General features: G+C 34.7%; 1 protein-coding gene across 3 annotated transcripts in view; it reads left to right on the top strand.

Annotated features, from left to right (window-relative positions):
• Window positions 1-23,805, top strand: part of IFT57 (intraflagellar transport 57) — a 60,174-nt gene extending 36,369 nt beyond the window's left edge. Inside the window, exons 7-11 of one of the 3 annotated variants that reach the window (XR_008501394.2) lie at window positions 18,229-18,300; window positions 19,104-19,235; window positions 20,593-20,655; window positions 21,161-21,229; window positions 22,357-22,390. Coding sequence is in view for 2 of the 3 variants with exons in the window: in XM_054480005.2 (XP_054335980.1) it covers window positions 18,229-18,300; window positions 19,104-19,235; window positions 20,593-20,655; window positions 22,357-22,423; window positions 23,431-23,609 (513 nt within the window). In the remaining variant the exon portion in view is untranslated. Of the gene's footprint in view, window positions 1-18,228; window positions 18,301-19,103; window positions 19,236-20,592; window positions 20,656-21,160; window positions 21,230-22,356; window positions 22,424-23,430 lie in introns of those variants that run through there. The other 2 variants (XM_054480005.2, XM_054480006.2) reach the window with 2 other exon arrangements.
• The last annotated feature ends 1,096 nt before the right edge of the window (window positions 23,806-24,901 follow it).

Raw genomic sequence — 24,901 nt, 5'->3', positions numbered from 1 at the left:
CTTTTTCTATAACAACAATGGTATCTTCATTGATATAATCCTTCCAGACTTTTATGATGTTCTCTCTTTTGGGGATCCACAGTGTTGACAATTCTTTCCATAGAGTACTATGTGTAATAAGACTTAAAGGTCCTTCTGACCCCCAATCTACTAGCTGAATTGGAGATGTTGTGTTTGGGGGCAACTAGACCACTTCAGTGCCTTCGATGTTTAAGTCATGGGGTTCTGGGTGACCAGGGGCATGGTCCAATATCAAAAAACTTTAAAGGGCAGTCCCTTACTAACAAGGTACTTCCAGACTTCAGGGATAAGGCATCAATGGAACCAGTCCAGAAAAGGGGTTCTCAATGTCTAGGCCCTTTTCTTGCACAACTAAAAGACTGGCAGCTGGTGATCATCTCTTCCTGTCAAGGCTCAGGGGTTAGCAGTTTATAAATAAGGGCAGTCCTAATCATAAACCCAACTATATTTGCATAAAATAGTAGAATTAGCTTATCCCTTCCTGCTTTAAATCCTGGTGCTGGCAGGAGATCGCTTGAATCCAGGAGGGGGAGGTTGCGATGAGCTGAGATTGCGCCATTGCACTCCAGCCTGGGCAACAAGCGAAACTCCCTCTCAAAAAAAAAAAAAAAAAAATCCTAGTGCTCACATCTCTTACTAATAAATGTCTTTGTGGCACTTTTTCTTTTTTTCATAACAGGGCACTTTAGTCTGCATTAAAAACCTGTTTAGGCAGATATCTTTTCTCCACAGTGATATTCTTAATGGCACCTAGGAACTCATCTTCTGCCATTTAGTCATCAGAAGCTGAGTCTCCTGTTATCTTGACACTTCTTAAAGCTAAACCTCTTTTAAAAATTATCAAACCATCCTTTGCTGGCATCAGATTCTCCAGCTTTAGGTCCTTCACCCTCCTTTTGCTTTAAATTGTCATATAATATCTTCATTTTTTCTTGAATCATAATGGAGGCTATAAGTATGTCTTATAGAAATCCTACACCCACATAAAAGCTGCATTTTCAGTATAAGAGAAAAAGTATTTTGCAAAAAGTGAAAGGTTTTTGTGCCTGCTGTCATAGCTGCAGTGATGGCTGCCTGAATTTTCTTTTTTTATAGTGGTTCTTATGCTGGATTCATTTATCTTGAAATGACAGGCATCCTCAGCTGCAGACCTCAATCTACAGTACATATCAAGCAATTCATCTCTTTATTGTAATGTCAGGACTTTTCGCTACTTCTTGGGAGTACTTCCAGCATTGCAAATGACGTTTGTATGGGTCCCATGGTGTTATTCAGGGTTTACGCTAAACATGAAAAATACTTGAAGATATTGCACTAAACATGAAAAGTACATGAAAACCTCAAGAAATAACTTTTTACTGTGATACACAATTTACTATAGAGACTAACTGCTCACTTGGACATGATTAACCTCACACATTTTAAGCAATATTTGCAACACTTGAGCTCGTCACAATAATAAGAGGTGGCTACAAAATTATTATAGTAGTACAGATTGTACTACAGTTAATTTTATACGCTTATGATTTAATACTGCATATCTACCTTTGTTTACATTTCTCTCAACTGCAAATGGTGCCACATACAGTCTGTGTTTGTGTGCATAAGTTTTGGTAAACTTTAACTTTTTATAATAGTTTTTTTTGTATATTTATGGTAGTAAATAACATAGACTATTATCTATGTATATTTTATGTGTTTATAACATACCTAACTTTTTCTTAATTTTTTCAATATTTTATCCTATGTGGTTCATCTGCAAGTTTTTTCAAATTGTTGCAGATCTCTAGAAAATTTTTGTGTATATTTATTGAAAAAAATCTGCATATAAGTGGACTCATGAAGTTGAAACCAGTGTTGTTCAAGGGACAGCTGCACTTCTAGGGTGGTTATGTATCCAGAGAACAATTCAGATCTGCCTCAAGTTGGAATAATGTGTCTAAAGATGCAGTCAGAAGTTCTGCTAAGAGAGTAAAAATCAGCCAAATCCTAGCTCATGCCACTTTAGTAATGCCTCAGTTATGACCTAATGAGTATGGCTCAGGAGTCCATTTCTTAGAAACTGACTGTCTGAGGATGCCTAAACTAGAGTAGTACTTTAGGACAATTATTGAAGGATAATACTTTCCTACATAATTAAAAAATTTTAAATTCCTTATAGTAACATATAAACTTTTTAAATTTTTAAATGAATCAATTGAAAGTTGCTGAGTTGAATATAACAATAGTTGAAGCTGAGCTGCCAAAGAATTCTCCATGTTCCATATTTCTGGAGAAATAAAAAAGGTGAATGCATATTCATATAAATTTTTACTTTCTCTAATTTTGATTAATTTTAAATTGCTAAAGAAATATTTAATGCTGTTTCTTGAGGAAGAATATTCTATCTTTTGAGTTTTTACTATAAAAAGCAAACCTTTGACTTTGTTAAAATAAATGGAGACCACCCAAGTGAGACTAAGCAAAGGCTATTTATTCAGAGCTTACTGTATAGCAAGGGAGTCAGCCACCGTCATGTGTGTTTGGCAAAGACTCAAAAGCAGGTAGGGAAATTTAAATGATTTTTAGTGGAAAAAAGGGAAGATTTGCTATATGTTCAGATATGGCTGGTAATCTTCAGGTGGGCTAAACTAGAAGCAGGGTATAATATGTGACTGGCTGGTTAAGGGAGGGGAGGATATTTGGCTTGGTCTGGTTGGTCCTACATTGGAAGTGGGTGGCACGCAAAAGTGGGGAAGCCAGCAGTCATTGATTAAACCCTGTTTGGGGATGATTGCTACAGAGGCTGTGGTTTTGCTTCCTGGTCTGGCTGCTGCAGATTGTGGGTCAGAGTTATATATTTGTGTATGAGCTGGCTGTTGTCTGTTGTTTATTTGTACAATTAGTGTCTCAACTTCATCTGGCTTCTAAAATCATCAATCCTATTAGTCTTCATCAAGAGCATGATTTTTTTTCAAGGCAATTTTTTTTTAAATCAAAATGGAAACCAAATAATCATTAATAATATTTATTCTTGTTCTCTAGAAATAAGGAAGAGCAGGAAGTGTGAAATCAGTTTTCAGCTAAACCCTACTTAGGCCCTTTTCTTCAATTATGCAGTACTTATTACTAAATGATTGTGCATTATAGTGATTTAATATTAGGTATTTAATGCAATGAAAAAATGTTCTAACATGCTTTAATGCCCTGTGGATATTGTAATTAGAATTTTGATTAATGACTTAAGTAGATTTTTTCCAAATTATAATTAAATGTTTCTTACTTTGTTGTTTTAAAAGATAGTTGGGTAGGTATCCCCTTCATTCCACCAAAATGTCTCTAGTATTAATAATTATGTAAATCTTCACATTCATTACAAGAAATTTAGATAAAGAGATTATTTTTAAAAGGCCTTGGAAGTATTACAGCATGTGTTTCTAATTATCTCAAACCTTTGATTTACTGAACTGCTTTTTTTAGTACTTACCTATTCATTTAGTGTCTGACTTAGAGTGCAGTTGTAAAAAGAACCTTAAACTTTAAATTTCAACTCCAAGCCATTGGATTTTGTTTTAACATAAATAAACTGTGTAAGTGTTGCCTTGAGTGATTCACAGCAGGAAACATTTCTGGAAGAGTCATTGTGCTAAGGATGGAATCATTGCAATAGTCTTGAGCCCCTGGGCCTCTCTAGTCACAGTGAGAGCCAAAACCTGAGAGGAAGAAGAGAGGCCTCCTTTAATCAGCAGGTAGAATTCCATTTGAATGAACCTGGAGGGACCACAGAATTGCTATATTAGATCTAAGTCTCTTAGAATTGGAAGCCAAATCCTGCAGAAATTTACAGTGGTAGGCTTTCTCATATTATAGACAAATCTGTATCCTCTAGAAACAATAGAGGATTTTTTCCCCCTCATTCCAAAGCAGTGGAGAGAGTAACTTGATTTGACCTTCTGCCATGGATGCAGTATAAGTGGGTATTAATAAAATTTAGCTTCTCTAAATATTTTTGACCTGCAGGGATTTATAAATTGTTATAATTTAGGAATAAAGAGTCTTTGTTAAGACTTATACTCTGGTTGTTAGGATATATTGATAGGATTCTTGCATCCATGAGCAAAAATATATATAATCTGTGGCCTAGAATATGGGAATACATTTTATGTATATAATCGTTATTAAAATGGGACGCTGCCTGTTATTTGAATAATGGAGAAACTACAGTTATAATTCTTACAGATTTTCTGGTAGACCTCTGTTGAGAAATATTCACATAATTTAAAGAAAAACAAGGTGCCAAATAAAAAAAATTAGCTTTTACAATTACCAGTAACAAATGTAAATACAGGTGGCAATAAGTCGGTCTCCATGTGGCTCGATGCAGGAATAATAGCTCCAATTACTGTCACAAATGTTTGTAATTGTATCTATTGCTGCCAGACAATAAATGCTTTTTAATATAGTAAGGCCATAAATGTACATGCTGCTGTTGTTTAAACAAAATACAAATTTCAGCAAATTTATCCTTGAAACACCTGCTATAATCAAAAAGAGGTGAATGCCATTAAAATAAACTGCCTAAATTAACTAGACACACATACATTTTTAGAGCAGCTTGTATGATTACTCAACTGCCATGACGTCTCAGAGAATGAGGGGAACTATTCACTGATGGACTTTTACAGACAAGCTTTCTTTAAGAGAGACTACATAAAACAGAATATTGTTTTGGGCTGTTGTATTTTTAAACAAGTATTATTTTGTGGACTTAAAGTTGTATTGCAAGGTCAGCTGTTTGTTTGTTTCATGTGGATCCTGGACAGGTATCAGAGTTGTGGGAATATTGTGCTTAAAATTATACATGTAAAAATACAGTAAAGGGGTGGAGAAAAACCCAGCTACTCTTAAGCAACTAAAAAAAATGTTTAATTGCTTCTGTCATAGTCTTGTTGAACATTCAGGATATTCTGTGTTTAAAGATAGTTCATGATGCCTTCCTTCCTATTTACCCTGAGTGTGATAAATGTTTCAACTGGATCAGAGAAAGGTTCCGTTTATCACAAGTTGAAATAAGAGAATGACTGTTTTTGCTTTAGAGATTACCATAAGTTGTAACTAAAGAGCATCAACAGTGGTAGCAGATTTTAAGGAAATAACCAATAGACTTCATGTTATATAAATACTGCAGAAGGAAGTTGCTAATGCCTCACTGCTGATATACCTCAACTAGACATTTGTGATTCAAAGCAGTGAATTAATACACATTGATTATCATTAAAATTTCTAGACTACCTAAATATTTTATGATTGCAAAGAATGATTTGTTTTTTAAAATTACTTAATATGAACTATGAATTGAAGCATAAAGCCTTTGTCATATGGACCTTCCTATAAAATGTACTTTTTATTGGCTTGAACTCATTTTTCTAATCAATTATATTAGAGTAGTTCTATCACTGAGTTTTATTAAAAATTTCTTAATATTCTAACAAATTTTACCCCTATGGTTTTTATCCCGTTTATTTGATTTTGTTTCCTTCTATCAAGTAACAATTTATGTTTCTTGGTTTTTCAAATATGCAGGAGTTAACTCTATTGTTTTTTAGAGTTTTTTGAGCTGGGAGGAAGTGGGGAGTTTTATCAGTATGAGATCCAAGTTTTGGTTCGTACATTCCTGAAGTTGGGAGTACTATTGGGGTCACCTGTTCTGGTGTTCCACTGTGGTTACTCAGCATCTTATAAAATAATTAAATTCTGATTTGGCCTCTGGGTGTTCCCACATTCTCACAGAGGCCTGATTCACTCCCTGTCTGACTTGCCAAATCTCTTCTCTTTGCTTGTAACTCCTTCTAAAGCCTGGAAACTCTCACTCAGAAGATCGATGTGGCCATATGAAAGGGGTGTTAATGGAGTAAGCATAAATAATAAGTCTGAGTCAACATATGAAAACTCTTTAGTAACAGATGGTAGTCTGTAAAGATAGCCTTTGAGCATGTTAGAAATGTAATTATTTCACTAAAAGGTATTATATTTAGAGATTATAGATCTCCAGTTTCAATTCTGTGATAGGTAGGTGTGAGAATACCAGTGATTATCATAGCCTTCCTTACTGACGATGTACAATGTTTTTTCTCTACAATGAGATGAATTTCTAGAAAGCAGGAACATCCCTGAGGAAACACGTATTTCCAGTGATCATGATTATTCCCACGTTGCCTGCAACAAATACACCACAATATATACCACACATAGATACTTAACTCTTTTAAAGTAATATGTGTAGTTCTTTAACACATAAAAATTATGCTTTTACACCACAAGAGTGTACCATAGAAGACTTTAAGCTGCTGGCAATGGAAGAAAAAAATGTCAGATTTAAAAATTTAGGAAAGCCACATTCTATAATTATCCTGCAACCTAATGGGCATTTTTCATTAGAAAAGTTATTCCATCTCATTTTTAAAAAGTTATTTAATTGAATAGACAGTCTCACTCTCTTTTTTGATCTTTCACACATATACACTCACATACACAAATACATAAACAGGGGCAGTAATGAAACGAGAAACTCTGAGAATGAGAACAAGAAGAGATTGCAAATCTGCTTGTGCCAAGTGGCAAAAAGAGAATACAGGTAATGTTCTTTTATTAGGGAAGGGAGGATTTTCTGTGGAGGAGAGAAATATGCTGCTCATATCCTTGCAGAAAGCATGATAATTTATAGATTTTTGTCTGAGAAGTATTTCCTGGCGTAAACTTAGATATGTGCACCTCCTTCTATCACGGTATTTTCCTTGCCCCTTTTACTTAATCTGATTTTCTGCCATTCAGATTTGCAAAGAATTGTTGACCCTAGATGAGTTTTTAGACGTGTCACAGGAAATCTCAAGACTTGTCACTTTTGGAATATAGCTCTCACTTGGCCCTACCTTTCTACCACTGCAACTAAAATTAAAAATCTAATAACTCAGTCTCTCCTTGTGGTTGGAATAGAGATTTGTTATCCAGATCCCCCAGGGCCTTGCTGCCCAGCCACAGAAAGTATGGTCAGCAGACAGCCTCTAGCTCTCCACTCTTTCAGTGGCAGATTTGCCTAACTCAAGGTCTCATCCTTCCTGCATCTGAGTATATGTGAGTTATTTCCAGTTTGGGACTATTATACATAATGCTGCTATGAAAATTCTTCCATATGCTAAAACACATATAGAAGAATTTTCATAGCAGCATTATGTACATATTTCTACTGGAATGTACACATTTCTACTGGAATTTCTGCTAGAAGTGGAATTGCTAGGTCATGGTGTATGTATGTGATCAGCTGTAGTAGACCCTGCCAAATAAATTTTGAAAGTGGTTAAAAATTGTATTCCTGCCAGCACTGTATGAAGTTCCAATTGCTTCATATCTTTGTCAACATTCAGTAGTGTTTTAATCTTTTTTATTTCAATCATCATGGTAGGTATGTTATGATATCTCATTGTCATTTTAATTTGCATTTCCCGGTTGACTTATGAGGTTGAGCCACTTTTTCATAAGCTTATTTAGCTTTTGGATATCTTCTTTTGTGTTTAGCCGTCGGGCCATCTGCTTTTCCTTTTGATTTATAGAAGTTCTTTACATATTCAGGATATGAATTCCTTGTCAGATACATGTACTGCAAATATCTACTCTAGCTCTCCTTTTCCTTTTTGTATCATGATAAACAGTGACTTAATTTTAATGTACTCAAAATGATTTTTTTTGGGGGGAGCAAGTGTGGCTAATACTTATGTTTTAAGAAATCTTTGCTTACCCTAATATTATGAAGATATTCTGAGACTGTTTTCTTTTTTAAGCTTTGTTTTTTTTCCCTTCAGAAGATTTGCAATCCATCTAAGTTTGATTCTTGTGTATGATTGTGAGGTAGAACTCAAGACTTACTTGGTTTTCATATGTATACGCAACCAACCCAGACAGTTTACTGAAAAGGTTATTCTTTCACCAGTACACTGCTTTGTCATAAATCAAGTGAGCATGTATATGTGGGTCTGTATGTGGACTCTGTATTTTATCACTTTAGTCTATTTGTTGTTATTTGTTACTATTGAAAATGGTTTATTTTAAATATATTTTATGTTTATTTGTTGCTGGTATATGGAAATACAATTTTTTATGTATATCTGTATCTAGCTGTGTGTGTGTGTGTGTGTGTGTGTGTGTGTGTGTGTGTGTGTGACTTGCTAAATTCACTTTAAACAGTAGGCCTGTAAGTTATTTTGCCTTTTCTGATTTATAATTATGTCATTCGCAAATAACATCAATCGTCTTTCTTTGTGAGCCTTTTGTCTTTTTACTTTCTCTTGCCTGCTATACTGGTTAAGAACTGTAGTCTTATTTTGGGTGTAAGTGGTGTTATCAGGGAGAATGCTTCCAGTATTTCAGTTTCACCATTAAGTATGATATTATCTTTATGTCTTTTAGAAATATCCTGTAGTAAATTAGGGAAGTTCCCTTGTGTTCCTTGTTTGCCAAGAGGTTTTGTCATGAAAGGACATTAAATTTTTTTTCAAATAATTTTTTTCTTCATCTCTTGAAATGGTTATAGAATTTGTCTCTGTCCCCCCCACCTTGTGTTGAATTATATTGATTGATTTTTTTGGTGTTAAACAACCTTGCATTTTGGAATAAATGCAACTTGATTATGATATATTATCCTCCTTACATATCACTGGGTTTGATTTGCTAATATTTTAAGACTTTTATGTCTGTAATTACAAAAAGTATTGATCTGTAATTTTTGTTTGTTTTTAGGGATCTTTGTCAGGTTTGGGTATAATGTTATGCAGGTCTCATAAAACAAGTTGGCAGTTGCTATCTGTTTTTTTCTATTGTATGGTAGAGATTGTGTAAGGTTGTTAATTATTTCTTAAATGTTTGGGAAGATAATGAAGCCATCTGGGGTCTGGATATTTTTTTCTGATAACACTGATAATTACATATGTTTATCCTAAGAATGTTTTCATTTTTATTGCACTATTAATATATTAATAACCTTCTTGTAAGAACTCAAATATTACAAGTGAACTGAAGTCTCCCCTAACCATTATCCACTTAAAATTTTTAGGTATACTTTACTGCATTTTATCAAGGAAAATGATGTTATGATATAGTGGTCATTGCAACTTTGGGCTCTACCATGGATTGACGTGTGTGAGTTTACAGTCTACTTAAAAATAGCTAAGTGTCCATTTCCTCATCTTAGTAGACTTTTTAAGGGAATTATATGTGTTGATGTACCAGTAGTGCTTAGCATAGTGCCTGACACATACTGAGCATTCCATGAATGTTAACATTATAATTATCATTATTAGATTTAAAAAGATCCCTGGAGGGATGTGATTGTTGAGGTACTACTCCATACCCAAGGGAGGAGAGAGAAAAAATTTCTAAGTAACTAAAGTAGATACCACAAAAGAAACTGTACTGAAGCTTTATGCATTTTGTTTGAAGGAGAGTCCTATAAATCCTTCTTTGGGACTTATTTATCCTTGTTTTAGTGATGGTTCTAGCAAGGTTATTTTATCTGGCTTGTCTGTCTGCAGAAGAGTAGAAGCAGCAACCTTCCCTAGTGTTCATGCTTTAGCAAAACAACCAGGATAATAAACATTCATTTAATGTAGAAACTTTGAATTGAAAGTTATGAGAACTTCTTGTGCTTCTTACTGAAATTGGGTGACAAAGAAAGGAAATGAAGGAGGCTGCTTGATGTAATAGAAAACCTATAAGAGAGAGAAAGGATACTTGGTTTCCTATTCATTTTGTGATTGATGGTGTTAAAAAAATCACACAACCTCAATTTGTTACCCGTTCCGTGAAATGGAGGTATAGGATTTCTTTCTCATACATTAGAGTGATCTTGAAAATCTCTAGAGAAAATGAATTCTGTGTTGAAACAGTGGCCTGAGAAAAATGCAGATGTCTTAAATGGAGCCTGTAAGCGCCCTTGTAAATAGTTTTATATTCACTAAATAAAACTGCAAAACAGAACATTGAATTAAGGTTTCACCGGTAATTATAATGGAATTGTAATTACCATTATAATTGTGGGCAGTGAGAATAGAGAAGGGTAGAGTCAATGTCAGATAGAAGTAACGTTTTTTGATGGAAAGTGATTCAACACACATCAGAGCCTTGGAGCTCTGCTCTTGCTTTTTTGCAGGGAGAAGCAAAAAGTGTGAATAGACCTCCATGAACTGCTACGGTCAGTTGTGGTCTGGCGAGGGTTTTTTCTGAGCATAGAATAAAGCATCCCAGCACATGGGAAGGTGACTTCCATGGCTTTTTTCTATCAATAATTCTTTAGCACTATGCCTCTCCACTCACAAAGTCAAACTTTTTTTTTTTTTTTTTTAAAGAGGGTTTGGTATTTTACAAGTTGTAAACTAATGAAACTGATACACAGATGTAAGTTCCATTTACCATCTCTAGCTCTAGCTCATGATTTAGTTTCTCTTTTTCCTGCAGTTTTAGAGAGAAGCTTTAAGCACTGAGTTGGAGATCTAGACAAAGAAAATGCCTCTGCATACGCAAAGGAAATCTTTCAGGTGTTATTGTGTTGAAGTAAAACCCAGAGATCCTTATAGTCTTGCGAGTCACCTTAACAGCTGCAACTACATCTCATACTTTTTGATTTTATGGTGTACTTTGAATCACTGTCTCCAGATATTTCATCATAGTTTTTCAGTTTCTGAAGAAGGGAGATAGATAATATTATAATTTAGTGCTAAAGAATTTGGAGTGGGGAGGGGATCTATGGTTACAATGATACCTTTGCTATTTACCTAATAAGTGATAGCATTATACATGTGATTTCATATGAGAGGATTTTGAAACATAGAAATTCTAAAGAAATGACATACTGTAGTATTAGTGTTCTCAATTCCATTGAGAGAGAAAATATGCAAAATTGAGTGAAATATTCATCTTCAATAGAGAGAAGAAATGATGCCTAATGAACACGTTAGAGCACTTTAGAATAGGTGACCAGTAGACCCCAGCAAGAACTTGATAAATAGCAAAAAGAATTCTTGGTTTACCTTATAAATTCTTTGGTAGTTTATTTTGTCCCCCAAAAAAGCATTATGTAATATGCGGAAAATACACTGTTTTGAGATTGCTTTCCATTTTTCAGACATAAAACTTTGCCAAAGTCAATTAGCCTATCTGATTCTTAGTTTTTCTCACTATAAAATACATATATGTAGTTAATTTTTCTGCATAACAAACAACCCCCAAATCACAGTGGCTTGCAATAACATTTATTTTCACATACAATACATATCTGCTGATATCTGCTTCAGCTGCACCTCTGCTCCAGCTAGATTCTATGTTTCTTACTCTCAGACCCAGGCTGAAAGGATAGTCCCTATGTGGGACTTATTATTATCATGGCTGAAAGAAAGAGCAAGAGAGCAGGTGAATGGATGTTTCTGACAGCTTCTGCACAATCCTGGCATAGACCATGTCCACCATCATTCCACTGGCTAAAGAGAACCACATAGTCAAGGCTAGCATCAATGAAGCAGGAAAGTGTACTCGTCCCACAACCAGCCAGTAAATCTCATAAACCTCTTAAAGAGAAGGTAGAAGTATAAGAAGAGATGACAATATCTACTTATCTCTCCAAACCTTTGGGAGTCTCAAAGGAAGTCATATAAAAGTGCATTGTAATCTAATGGATTCTCTACTAATGTAAGAATTACTCTTATTGTTGAACAGTTCCTTTTAATGTTATTTATTTCAGGGATCCAGATAGATTTCAAGTCCTTACATATCATTAAAACCCACTTATTCTTCATTTTGACACAAACCTTTTTAAAGCTTTTAACTATCGCAGTTGTGTTAATAGTTTTTCAAAAGATATATATTTTGCCTTTTTATATTCATGTTTTTAAAATGCCACAGTTATAATCATTTATATTTTTTTCCACTATAACTATATTATACCCCTTTCAAGAACTTCTTGGGCATCTAGAAGGTTTTTGTCTTTTTTTTCCTGGTAATTGAAGTAATAAAATTTCCTTGTGGGAAATTTAGAAAATTCTGGAATGGTAAAGAAGAAATTTAAAAGTACCCATATTCAAATCCCTGTCTTACACACACACACACACACATACACGTTCAAATATATGCAAATACTAATTTTTACTAAATTGGACACCTAATGAAAATACTCTTTTTGAGACTGTATTTTCCACTTTAAAATATGTTGTTAGCATGCATGTTTGCTGTTCATTAAATATTTTTTGAGAACATGAATTTAACATTTTAATGTTTAATATTACTGTATATAATATACAGAGTCCCTGACTTACCATGGTTCAACTTCACAATTTTTTGACTTTACAGTGGTGTAAAAGTGATATTCATTCAGTAGAGACTGTACTTTGAGCACCCAGACCTCCCTTCTGGTTTTCCATTTCTGTACAACATTCAATAAATCACATGAGATATTCACTATTTTATTATAAAGTACAGTTTGTGTTAGATGGTTTTGCCCAACTGAGGCTAATGTAAGCCTTTCAAGCACATTGAAGGTAAGCTAGGCTAAGCTATGATGTTCGGAAAGTTAGGTGTATTACATGCAGTTTTGACTGGATATTTTTAGCTTATGATGGGTGTATCAGGTTGTAACCCATCTTAAGTTGAGAAGCAATTTTAATTATGAAGCCCAATAATAAACACACCCCCAACTTGAGAACTAGACCATTACCACAGGAAGTTAGCTGTGTGCTCCTCTGCTGCTGCCCCTTCCCACCCACAGTAATCACTATCCTCAAGTTTGTATACAGTGTCTTTTTTGTGTGTGTGTGTTTGCATATGTTTGTATCTCCAAACAGTGTATCACTGAGTTTTACTTGGTTTCCAGATTTATAAAAACAGTATCATACCACATTATTTTTAGTAGTGGAATGAATATTACAAAATTAATTTAAACTGTCCTTTGCTGTTAGATATTTAGCTTTCTGCTGTTTTACTTTTATCAATAACTTGTACATTAATCTTTGTGTATTCCCAATTATTTCTGTGAGAATAATTTCTAGAAGTTAGGGTAAGAATACTTTTTGACTTTAACTTTATATCAGGAATGTGTCCATCTAGAAGATTTTAATAAAACAAATATTCAGATTTTCCTCGCAGGTAATTACAAATCATCACTGGCTCAACACTTTAATGGGCTTTATAAATACATGAATGTCCCAGTAGCTTATCAAACTTAAGTGCAAACACAAATTCCTTTAGTATTTTTGACTTCCCTAAAATCTATGCTGTTCTTGTCACACTGTAGTATTAATATCCCCTCAGTTCCTCAGGCTGGAAACCTTAAAGACACATTGTCTCTACTACCCCACCTTCACTTCAGTCACCCCATGTGCATACTTCACTTTAGTCAGTCTTCAAGTTTTGCTAGTTCTGCCTCTAAAATGTCCCTTGATGCATCCCTTCCTTTCTATTCTCACAAGCACTGCTCTAATTCAGACCTGGCTAATCTATATCATGTGAACTATTAGCCTCCTAACTGGGTCCCTACCTGCCTTCAGTCTCTTGCCTTTCTAATCAGTCCTTTACTCTGTTACTTTCTCAAAACACACACTTATCTTTAAAACTGAAACCAAAAATATCTGATAGCTCCCCATTATGTTCATAATAAAATCTATACTCTTTAGTTGTTATAAGCAAAGCCCTTGATCTAATTGAACCTCCCTCTCCAGCTTTATTTTCTTGTGATCCATCCTCCCGAGCCCACCCCCAAGAACTTTGTGTTTTCCATGCTAGACAGCCGTTGGCTGCTTGGTCTCCATGTATTTTCCTTGTTCATGTTACTCCCTCAGCCAAGAATGTGCTTCCTCCCCACATCTTTACAGCCTGTTGAAATGCTACTCATGCTTCAGGGTTCCACAGAAATACCAGCCCCTCCATGGAGTTTTACATCAGTGTACACTATCGTACTTATACCTAGATGAGTCAGGCATGGGTCCTTCTCTCAAAATGTCTTAAATGTCAATACATGGCAAAAATATATTTATAAATAATGCTGGGTAGAAATAGCAGACACAAACTATTTTAACATATCCATTATAATAAAAACTATATATTTGTATATGTATGTATGCATTTTTCTAAATACATATATATGGAGAGAAACAGGCAAAGAGAAACAGAGACTGTTAGGAAGAGGGAAGCAATGTAAATACTTGAGCTTGGTGTTTATTAAGGCCTCTGAAATTCTTTTTGGAACCAGGCAGGATGAGTACTTTTTCAAAAAAAATTAATGATAATATAATGATGCGTGTTAGGTTCATTTTCTTTCATAAAGATGCTAACTTGGACTTCAATAGGTTTCCATTTTGAGGCTCAACCATATTTGGTCCAGGTGCAGGAGGCCAGCCAGTTGTCCCTCCTCTCTATTCCAGTGTTGATTAGCTGACTTGGAGGGGCCTTGTTCCGTTGCCAACTCTGTGTAGTCATAGTCACGGGTAGTGAATAGTCCCCTCAACTATAAAATGAAAACGTTACACTAGATGATTGTTAAGTAGATGAATAGATGATCTCTAAGGTTCTTTTCAGCTCTCCAATTTTGCGATACTTTTTGCTCATGAAACAGAAAAATGCTTAAGGATAAAGGAAAGTACTGATTTGTTTTCTACTCTAGCACCCTCACTATCAGGTAGCCAGTTTCCCCTTTTCTTTACGTCAAACTGCCAGTATGTGTTGTGTGGAAATTACTACATTTGGCTTCTATCCAGGTGCACCAATAGCTATGTGGCCTTGGGTGTGCCCCTTGCTGTCGCTAGGCCTCTGTTTGCTTATCTGTGAAATGACAAGGGTGAGACTGGATGCTTTTTGAGGTTCTTTGTGGCTTTAATATATTATAATTTTATAATTGGTACATTTGAAGTACCCAAGCAGTTTTTTTACCCTGTAGTCACTAGGCCATTTCAAAGTTAAGTAATAGGTAGAATGGGACTATTCACAAAATATCCTTTTACTCACAAAATAGTGTAGATAGCAAAGTGGAGCATCAGGGTATGCAAACAGATATGTGCAATGAAGAAATAGCCTAGTTGCATCACTTACTTTAACTTACTGTATTTTTCTTTTACAATGGGTATTTCTCAATTACTCTTTTAAAAATATTACTTTGTATTAAATAGGGAATCCTTTCCCCATTGTTTGTTTTTGTCAGGTTTGTCGAAGATCAGATGGTTATAGATGTGTGATGTTATTTCTGAGGTCTCTATTCTGTTCTATTGGTCTGTATATCTGTTTTGGTACCAGTATCATGCTGTTTTGGTTACTGTAGCCTTGTAGCATAGTTTGAAGTCAAGTAGCATGATGCCTCCAGCTTTGTTGTTTTTGCTTAGGATTTTTTTGGCTGTATGGGGTTTTTTTTTTTGGTTCCACATGAAATTTAAAGCAGTTTTTTCTAATCTGGGTAGAAAGTCAATGGTAGCTTGACGGGAAAAGCATTGAATCTATAAATTACTTTGGGCAGTATGGCCATTTTCATGATATTGATTCTTCCTATCCATGAGCATGAAATACTTTTCCATTTGTTTGTGGCCTTTCTTATTTCCTTGAGCAGTGGTTTTTAGTTCTCCTTGAAGAGGTCCTTCACATCCCTTGTAAGTTGTATTCCTAGATATTTTATTTTATTTGTAGCAATTGTGAATAGAAGTTCACTCATGATTTGGCTGTCTACTTGTCTATTATTGGCATATAGGAATGCTTGTGATTTTTGCACATTGATTTTGTATCCTGAGACCTTGCTGAAGTTGCTTATTAGCTTAAGGAGTTTTGGGGCCGAGACATAGGGGTTTTCTAAATATGCAATCATGTTATCTGCGAACAGAGACAATTTGACTTCCTCAGTTCCTATTTGAATACCCTTTATTTCTTTCTATTGCCTGATTGCCCAGGCTAGAACTTCCAATACTGTGTTGAATAGGAGTGGGGTGAGAGGGCATCCTTGTCTTTTGCCGGTTTTCAAAGGGAATGCTTCCAGCTTTTGCCCATTCAGTATAATATTGGCTATGGGTTTGTCATAAATAGCTCTTATTTTGAGATATGTTCCATCAATACCAAGTTTATTGAGAGTTTTTAGCATGAAGGAGTGTTGAACTTTATCAAAGGCCTTTTCTGCATCTCTTGAGATAACCATGTGGTTTTTGTCATTGATTCTGTTTATGTGATGGATTACATTTATTGATTTGCGTATGTTGAACCAGCCTTGCATCCTGGGGCTGAAACTGACTTGATCATGGTGGATAAGCTTTTTGATGTGCTGCTGGATTTGGTTTGCCAGTATTTTATTGAGGATTTTCACATTGATGTTCATCAGGGATAAAACTGGCTAGCCGTATACAGAAAACAGAAACTGTACCCCTTCCTTACACCTTATACAAAAACTAGCTCAAGATGGACTAAAGACTTAAATGTAAAACCTAAAACCATAAAAACCTGAGAAGAAAACCTAGGCAATACCATTCAGGATATAGGCATGGGCAAAGACTTCATGACTAAAACACCAAAAGCAATGTCAACAAAAGCCAAAATTGACAAATGGCCTCTAATTAAAGAGCTTCTGCACAGCAAAAGAAACTATCATCCAAGTGAACAGGCAGCCTAGAGAACGGGAGAAAATTTTTGAAATCTATCCATCTGACAAAAGTCTAGTATCCAGAATCTAAAGGAACTTAGACAAATTACAAGAAAAAAAAAACCCCATCAAAAAGTGGGCAAAGGATATGAACAGATGCTTCTCAAAGAAGACATTTATGTGGCCAAAAAACATATGAAAAAAAGCTCATCACCACTGTTCATTAGAGCAATGCAAATCAAAACCACAATGAGATACCATCTCATGCCAGTTAGAATGGTGATCAAAAAAGTCTGGAAACAACAGATGCTAGTGAGGATGTGGAGAATAGGAATGCTTTACACTGTTGGTGGGAGTGTAAATTAGTTCAACCATTGTGGAAGACAATGTGGCAATTCCTCAAGGATCTAGAACCAGAAATACCATATGACCCAGCAATCCCATTACTGGGTATATACCCAAAAGTTTTTAAGTCATTTTGCTATAAAGACACATGCACACATATGTTTATTGCAGCACTATTTACAATAGCAAAGACTTGGAACCAACCCAAATCCCCATCAATGATAGACTGGATAAAGAAAGTATGGCACATATATACTGTGGAATACCATGCAGCCATAAAAAAGAATGAATTCATGTCCTTTGCAGGGACATGGATGAAGCTGGGAGCCATCATTCTCAGCAAACTAACACAGGAACAGAAAACCAAACACCGCATGTTCTCACTCATAAGTGGGAGTTGAACAGTGAGAACACATGGACACAGGGAGGGGAACATCACACACCCAGGCCTGTTGGGGGATGGGGGACGGGGAGGGAGAGCAGTAGGACAAATACCTAATGCATGCAGGGCTTAAAACCTAGATGACAGGTTGATGGGTGCAGTAAACCACCATGGCACATGTATACCTATGTAAGAAACCTGCACATTCAGCACATGTATCCCAGAACATAAAGTAAAATAAAATAAAAAATTATTACTTTGTAGTAAACTGAAATATTTTTAATATATTTTGTAGGAAATTAAAATGTTGATGTAGATTTCAAATTTGCACACTAATTCAGTCTAGTAGTAATAGATGATATTTTAAAATACATGAACTCCAGTAATCATTATAAACTTCCTTTATTAAGAAAGAGACTCAAAAGGCTTCATGAAGATGAGGGCCCCATTTTCATTTCCAAGGGACAAACTAATCTTTGATATATGATATTTGGTTCAGAATTGCTTTTGGCAAACATAATTGTTACTGCTTAAACAAGTAGTTCTTTTCTAGTAATTAGAACTTTTTTTTTTTCATTTTAATGGGTAGTCATAAATATTAACCACCAGCAGTGCAGGAATAATTTAAATTGTCAGATATCACTCTGTGAACACGTGAAATAATTTACATTTATTTAGAACCTTTTATCCTAAAGTGCTCTACATATATTTCTTTATAATCTGATTGCAAGCTATAAATAGGACTATCCCACCTGAAATAGGGCAGGAACCAAAGTAATTAAAGGTTACAACTTCACAAGAAGTAGGGAAAGATGGAAATGTAGTATTTTTTACATTATTTCTATGTGCTGTATGCCTGTAGGATTGGAGAATCCATGTTGACCAAATGCACCAGCACAAAAGTGGAATTGAATCTGCTCTAAAGGAGACCAAGGTATATGAATTACTTTACGTGAATCAATGTACATTTACTCATCTGTGGAACACCTGTTATAAGAGAACATGAAAGAATAAAAAGACACAATTTTTGCCTTTAAGGAACTTACTAATTGAATGCAACGTATTACATTTCAACTGACCTTACATTTAAACCAACTAAAGAAAGCTAACTTACATATTAATAAAAGCTATATATGTGTATATATATAAGATATATATGTATAATATATAGATAATACATATATTAGAGAGAAACATTTCATCATTCTTTCCTCTCTGAATCTTAAAGGAGGAAAGAACACCAGGCCAGCAAGGTCTAGAACTTACAGCCTCCGCAGGCTTGCTGTCCTGCCAGAAACAAGGACTTTGGAGAATGTCACAAAGAAGCAAAGCTAGACTGAAAAGTTATGTGTCCCAGGCTAGAGCTATAGGCTTAGGGATCTATTTCCAACTGGAATATTTCAGTCACCTTTGAATCGTGCTATAGGAAACGCATGTTATTCCCTTTGATTGTGAACGTTATATAATGCTAATTATAGTCACATAAATTTTATGGTATGTATAATGACAAATGAATTGACTAACACTGCCAGGTGCATTTTTATTCTAAAATTCTTCTAAGTGTGATTAAAATATTTGTCATCACAGACATTTTGTGCTATTGAAAATTTCAAGCTGTCTTCTTTTGCACATGTAGTTGATTATTTGTAGAATGGATTGAGATGTAACCCATTTTTAATATTTTTGAAAAAATATGTTTGTGAGTTCTTCTATCTGCAAATTCCATGGAATTTCTAGGGATTTTTGGACAAACTCCATAATGAAATTACTAGGACTTTGGAAAAGATCTGCAGCCGAGAAAAGTACATCAACAATCAGCTTGAGAATTTGGTTCAAGAATATCGTGCAGCTCAAGCCCAGCTGAGTGAGGTAATTTAAGAATGATTTCCAAGGATTTATTCAAGTTAACAACCCTAAACCCTAAACTTGACACAATACTGTTCATTTGAGAATCATGAAATGCTTTTCATGAACAGCAAAACATCAATTTTCTGCCCACTTTAGGAAGCCAAGAGAGCCAAGTGAACTTATTTCCATTTTACATGTAATAGAAGTTGTTTTCTCCTAGAAGTCTTTAAATGCACGTCTTCATTTGATTTAAGTAAATGAAGGCATATGCTGTTGGGGGAACATAGCTTAGAACAGGAACAGAGTATCAGGACACCTGGTTTTGTTTCTAAGTCTGTTGTTAATTTACCATTGGCGTAAGAGGAGAAAGAATAGTATGCATTTACATGTGTCAAAGGAAAAAGACAGTCCTGGCCATTCTGGCTTACAACCACATAATAAGGAATGTGAAAGCAAGACACATTCAGAGACAAGCAGTTTAATTAATAAAATGAGACAAATTTTTCATTCTTTCAAAGTTTTAGAATTTTAACCAAAAATAAAATCACTAGACTTTGAAAGCACCAGTTCTTTGTCCCAGCAGTAGGGATCTAAAAGCTTTCCTTTGGGATTTATGCCCCCTATTTTCTGATGTTAAAGAAGACTAGTAAGGACAGTTGCAAACATCAGTTGAAGGCATATTTTTTGTCTTCAGCAGACAAAGTTGAGAAAGAGAAAAAAGTAGAAGTAAATTTGAGATACTTCTATACTTTCAGAAGTCCTCAAAGACTAAATAGAAATCTACCCTTTTCGATGTTATTTGTTAAATGTATTATTCCTTCATATACACAATTACTTATGATATTTTAACTATCAAAATGATGTAAAACTCTCTGAACGAAGCCACCATGTATTTGTCTAATATTAATATTGTATAATTGATTGTTAGTTTCTGACATACTCCAGTTGATTGTACTGTCTTACCGGATGTTAATCCTTATTCATTATTGAGCTTCATGCTCTACTTTGATTGATTATTGGTTTTAGAACTGACTTTCTCTGCAGAGCATGCAAATTAGATTGACCAAGAGCCCCTCTCCTAAACTGTTTAGGAATGACCAAGGACAGTTTTTATTGTGAACCATGCCCATGTGAGGTACACAGTCAGTTTGTGAAGGTTAAGGTAGTTCATCATTTTGTAGTACTTAGTTAAATACATGCTGCCTATTAGGGACATGAAACAGCTACAGTTAAATGTCACTTTCACAAATGTATTCACAAACAAGGAGGGGGGGTTGTCATAAAATGACCTGCAGAAATTGCAAACACAAAGAGGTCAGTCGTATTTAATCTGCTGCTGCTTTGAATTTGCCATTAAACAAAATGTTTTTCCTCTCAGGCAAAGGAGCGATACCAGCAGGGAAATGGAGGAGTAACGGAAAGAACCAGACTCCTCTCTGAGGTACACACCGATGCTCTTGCCCTGCTTCTCACCTGTCAGCTGGGCCCCAGCCATTGAGAACCTACAGATGGTTTAACACTGCTAATTTCAGTTGCTCCCTGTGCCTTTAAATCATTTTCTTTAGGAGATAATCCCTAATTTTCCTATCACTGAATCAATAATTGATACATTTCTTGTTTCCACAGGATGCCTGAAGTTTCTGTATTAAATTCAACATAAAACCTGCTCATAATATTAGCACACTTATAATTTTCTTCAACATTTTTTACATAATAATTATTATTAACATGGAGATGAATAGGTAAAGCACTGACTTAAGGAATCTATAACAAATTTTAATGTTAGTCTGCAAGATATAAGGTTTATTTTTAGTGACTGTTATTGGTAACTTGTGTGTGATCCTGGGTGTATTTCTCTGTCCACAACTGGGAGTGGCTTATAACCTCCTCCTTTAGAATATTTGCATAAAAATAAATAGTTGCATTTATTTTTATGATCTTTCAAGAGAGGCAGGACCTGATATATATTCCCATTTTTCACTGAAGAGCCAAAGAAGGAAAAAACCTTGAAAAAGGTCAGTAGTTTATTTGGGACTAAAATCCAAGATGATCTTTGGTTACATTCCATTATAATTGGAACAAACTTTACTGTTTTGACAGGAAAGAATTAAACCTCTTTTATAGAGATTATTTGAGGAATAAAGTTATTTTAAAACACTAAAAATATAACATCAGAAATATTTAGACTCTAATCCTGTGGTGCTTCTAAGCAAATAAAACGGTATGTAGAAGTAAAGTGTTCACTTACGTTAGGTAAATTAACACTTGAAGGGAGTCCAGGGAACCATTTACTTCTTTTGGAGTAGATAGTTATCCTCAGTTGTAACGTTTCAGGTGCCTGAAAAAATTAATTTGCTTTACTTGGATGAGCACTTTATTCCCAGGGAAAGTTTTACTCACCAGTATGATAAAAATAAAGCCTACTAAGTCACAATAATTATAGCTTAGTTGTAGATCATGTAAAAATTTTTCAATTTCTTAAAGATGGTATTTTCTACTTATATTAATGCTGGTTTGGAATTTTGCTAATAATAGAGGTTATAGTAGTATAATCGCCAGATAGAGTACAGATAGGAACAAGTGTGACAGCAAAGTATGCCTCCTTGGAGTTCGGAGTTCATGATTTGGATAAAGCAATAAGAATATTCTTATATATAGCCATATGATATAAACATTTTTTAGTGTCCTATAGAGGAAAAAGTGACATAATGTCTTATAGAACTATAATGTTAAGAAAGATACCCAGAAAAGCTTTAGAAATCTAAAATCTCTTCAGGATGTTTGTACTATTTTAATTAATAACCAGTTGTTAGAGAATTTCAAAGTATATGCGATGAGATAATTGCGAGGTTTGAGTGTCTAGTGACTAAAACAACTTTGATTGTGTTTAGTATATTGCAATATGAGAAAACGGATGTGACAGCCATTTGGTGAAGTTTAACATTAGGAGCATTCTGAAAAACTGAAAAGCTTTGTATATCTGCATACTTTGTATTATTTGAATTATGTCCAAAATATTCCTAATATCTTTATTTTTCTACATGTGTGGCTGATATCTAAATTACATTTTCTTAATACATAACTCAAAAACTGTGAAAGTTTATTAAAATGTAATGCTCATGAAAACTTGTTTTCATGAAAGGTTATGGAAGAATTAGAAAAGGTAAAACAAGAAATGGAAGAAAAGGGCAGCAGCATGACTGATGGTGGTAAGTACATGCTCATTTTAGGGGAAAAACTGAGCAAGAGAAAAATAGCTCTTCAAGAAACCTACTTAACAAAATAGTATTAATATATAAAACAAATTATTTGTTGCTTGTTTGAAGAGAGATTCATTGTGCAAAAATGTCTGACAATCAGCGTACTGTTTTTCTTATAAATCAGCTGAGAAGGGTAGGCTTTTTTACTATAATTTAGAGGTTTTTAAAATTCAAACTATTGATTCAAAGAGTGGGAAATATTTAAATATGTACTTTGTTATGCCAGTTTAAAAAATAATATTGTGTTCTGTTTTCATCAAATGAGCTTCACTTTTTCTATTTTATGTACAAAAGGGCACTAAGTATATGCCCAAATGACACTAAGGCAGTGATGTGATAACCCGTAGTTTATTTTCCCTCCTCCCCAGTAGAAATGACTGGGCAGGGGTCAAATAGAGAAGAATTAATCATCCTCTGGTAATCATCCTCCATTGTGAGCAGGTTACTTTGATATGGGCCAGTAGTGATTGCTGAAGGCTTTTCTATGCCCTAGAAAAATTTTCTAGAGTTCTATTGATATATACCGAATGATCTTGCAAAAGGGAATGTTTAGGATTTTTTTTTTTTTGCAAAATGTTTTAAATGGGCCCATTATCTACATCTCAAAGATAATTCTCTCTTCCCTTTTCCCCTTTTGTATTTCCTTTTCCTACAGACAAATATACTAGCTCATAAAATCATCTTGAACACATCCTTAAACACCTGTTTAGCAGCTCTTCCCCTAGAAAAGGAAGAAAGTTTAGTCTCAGTACATCAAATACTACATCATTTTTCATCCTAAAAAATCTCAGGTGCTTAAAATGCCACAGCAAAACTGTGTGAATGTCAGTAAGTTTTTGGCTATATTTTTAACCCTATTTTGGAATTAAGACAAAGTGAGGAAAATGTCATACAATTCTGTAATACACTGATACTCCAAATGAACATTTTTATTTCATGTTATTTTCATTCTGCAGCTCCTTTGGTGAAGGTTAAACAGAGCTTAACAAAACTGAAGCAAGAAACTGTAGAGATGGACATTAGAATTGGCATTGTGGAACACACGCTACTCCAATCAAAGCTGAAGGAGAAGTCCAACATGACTAGGAACATGCATGCCACAGTTATTCCAGAACCAGCAACAGGCTTTTATTAAAACATACTGGTTTTCATGTTTCTGATTAGTTGGGTTTTTTATATCGAACTATATTTCATGTTGCATACAAAACATAATTTTATGTTCAATGGGTATTTTTTTACATATACATACTCCCATATTATATCATGGTGATTATGATGGTTAAAGCCTTTACACTGAATGTAATGTTTAATAAAGTAATTACAAATTCTCACTTTCTAAGAAGCTTTCACTAATCGTTACCTATGTTAAAGCTCCCACCTGGTGGCTCATTTTTCTTAGCATTCCTTGTGTAAGCCAAGGTATATGACCTACGTTTTCTGTAGATGCTGCTGCTGTCACAACATGAACTGCTGACACAGTCCTTTGCATTGCTCCACCTTTGCAGTGATCATAAGTGCTTTGTGCCCAGAGGCCGCTAAAGATGGTAGGCAGGATTCTTTCCAAGAGCCCAAACTGCCTTTGCCTCAGCTTTATGGTTACCTAAAATTGCCACTTTATTGAGGTTAAAAAAAGCTTCAGTATCCTCATTAACATTTGAAGTTGATTTCTTATGAATATTTCATGGCTAAAATGATTTTATAGGGAATCTATCTTCTAGGATCTAAGGCCACTAAATAAAGGGATAAATGAATGATGATAAGTCAATCACTCATGTTTGACTCTGGTCTTAGAATGAAGAGAAGGTGCCTATGCATGTCTCAATTTCTACCTTTTTCTGTGGTATCAGCTATACTAGGGAACCATTTTGTAGAAGAAGGAATGATAACAGGTCGCATGAAGATCAGCCTCTAGTACTGATGATCTTTACTTATGCATCTTCCTGAGCAGCTTTCTAGGCTAGGATTTCTAAATTGGTGAAAAAAGCAGCATTAGAGTGCCGGAATTAGCACTGGGGAAAACTGGCCAGGGGAACACAAAGCAGGAGACAGGCTGCGTTAATTTTTTTTTAAATAATTTTCAAAAGCAGTGGTAGAAAATTTGATAAGAATGCTTTATGTTTAGGACAACAAAAATAATTTTAAAAAGTTATTTTTTACCCTGACACTTTTCTCCACTGAATATTATTATTTTTTTCTTAGCTTTTTCTTTCTAGACGTATCCCCCAACATACTCACACACAGATCTTTCCCTTTCCTTACTAGACCTCTCTTTAGTTTAAGATAAGTATAGATAGGAGAAAGTTAGTGTATATAAACTACCTGAGAGGATGACAATCAATACAATGACAAATAAGCCAGTTTATTTAATTTGTTTAAAAAAAAAAAAAGGGCAGAAAACCCACCATGGGAAAATAAGCATTTTTTAAA

This window comes from Pongo pygmaeus, chromosome 2, assembly GCF_028885625.2.
Source record: "Pongo pygmaeus isolate AG05252 chromosome 2, NHGRI_mPonPyg2-v2.0_pri, whole genome shotgun sequence".
NCBI classification, from domain to species: domain Eukaryota; kingdom Metazoa; phylum Chordata; class Mammalia; order Primates; family Hominidae; genus Pongo; species Pongo pygmaeus.
This window is presented reverse-complemented; position numbering and strand designations above follow the sequence as displayed.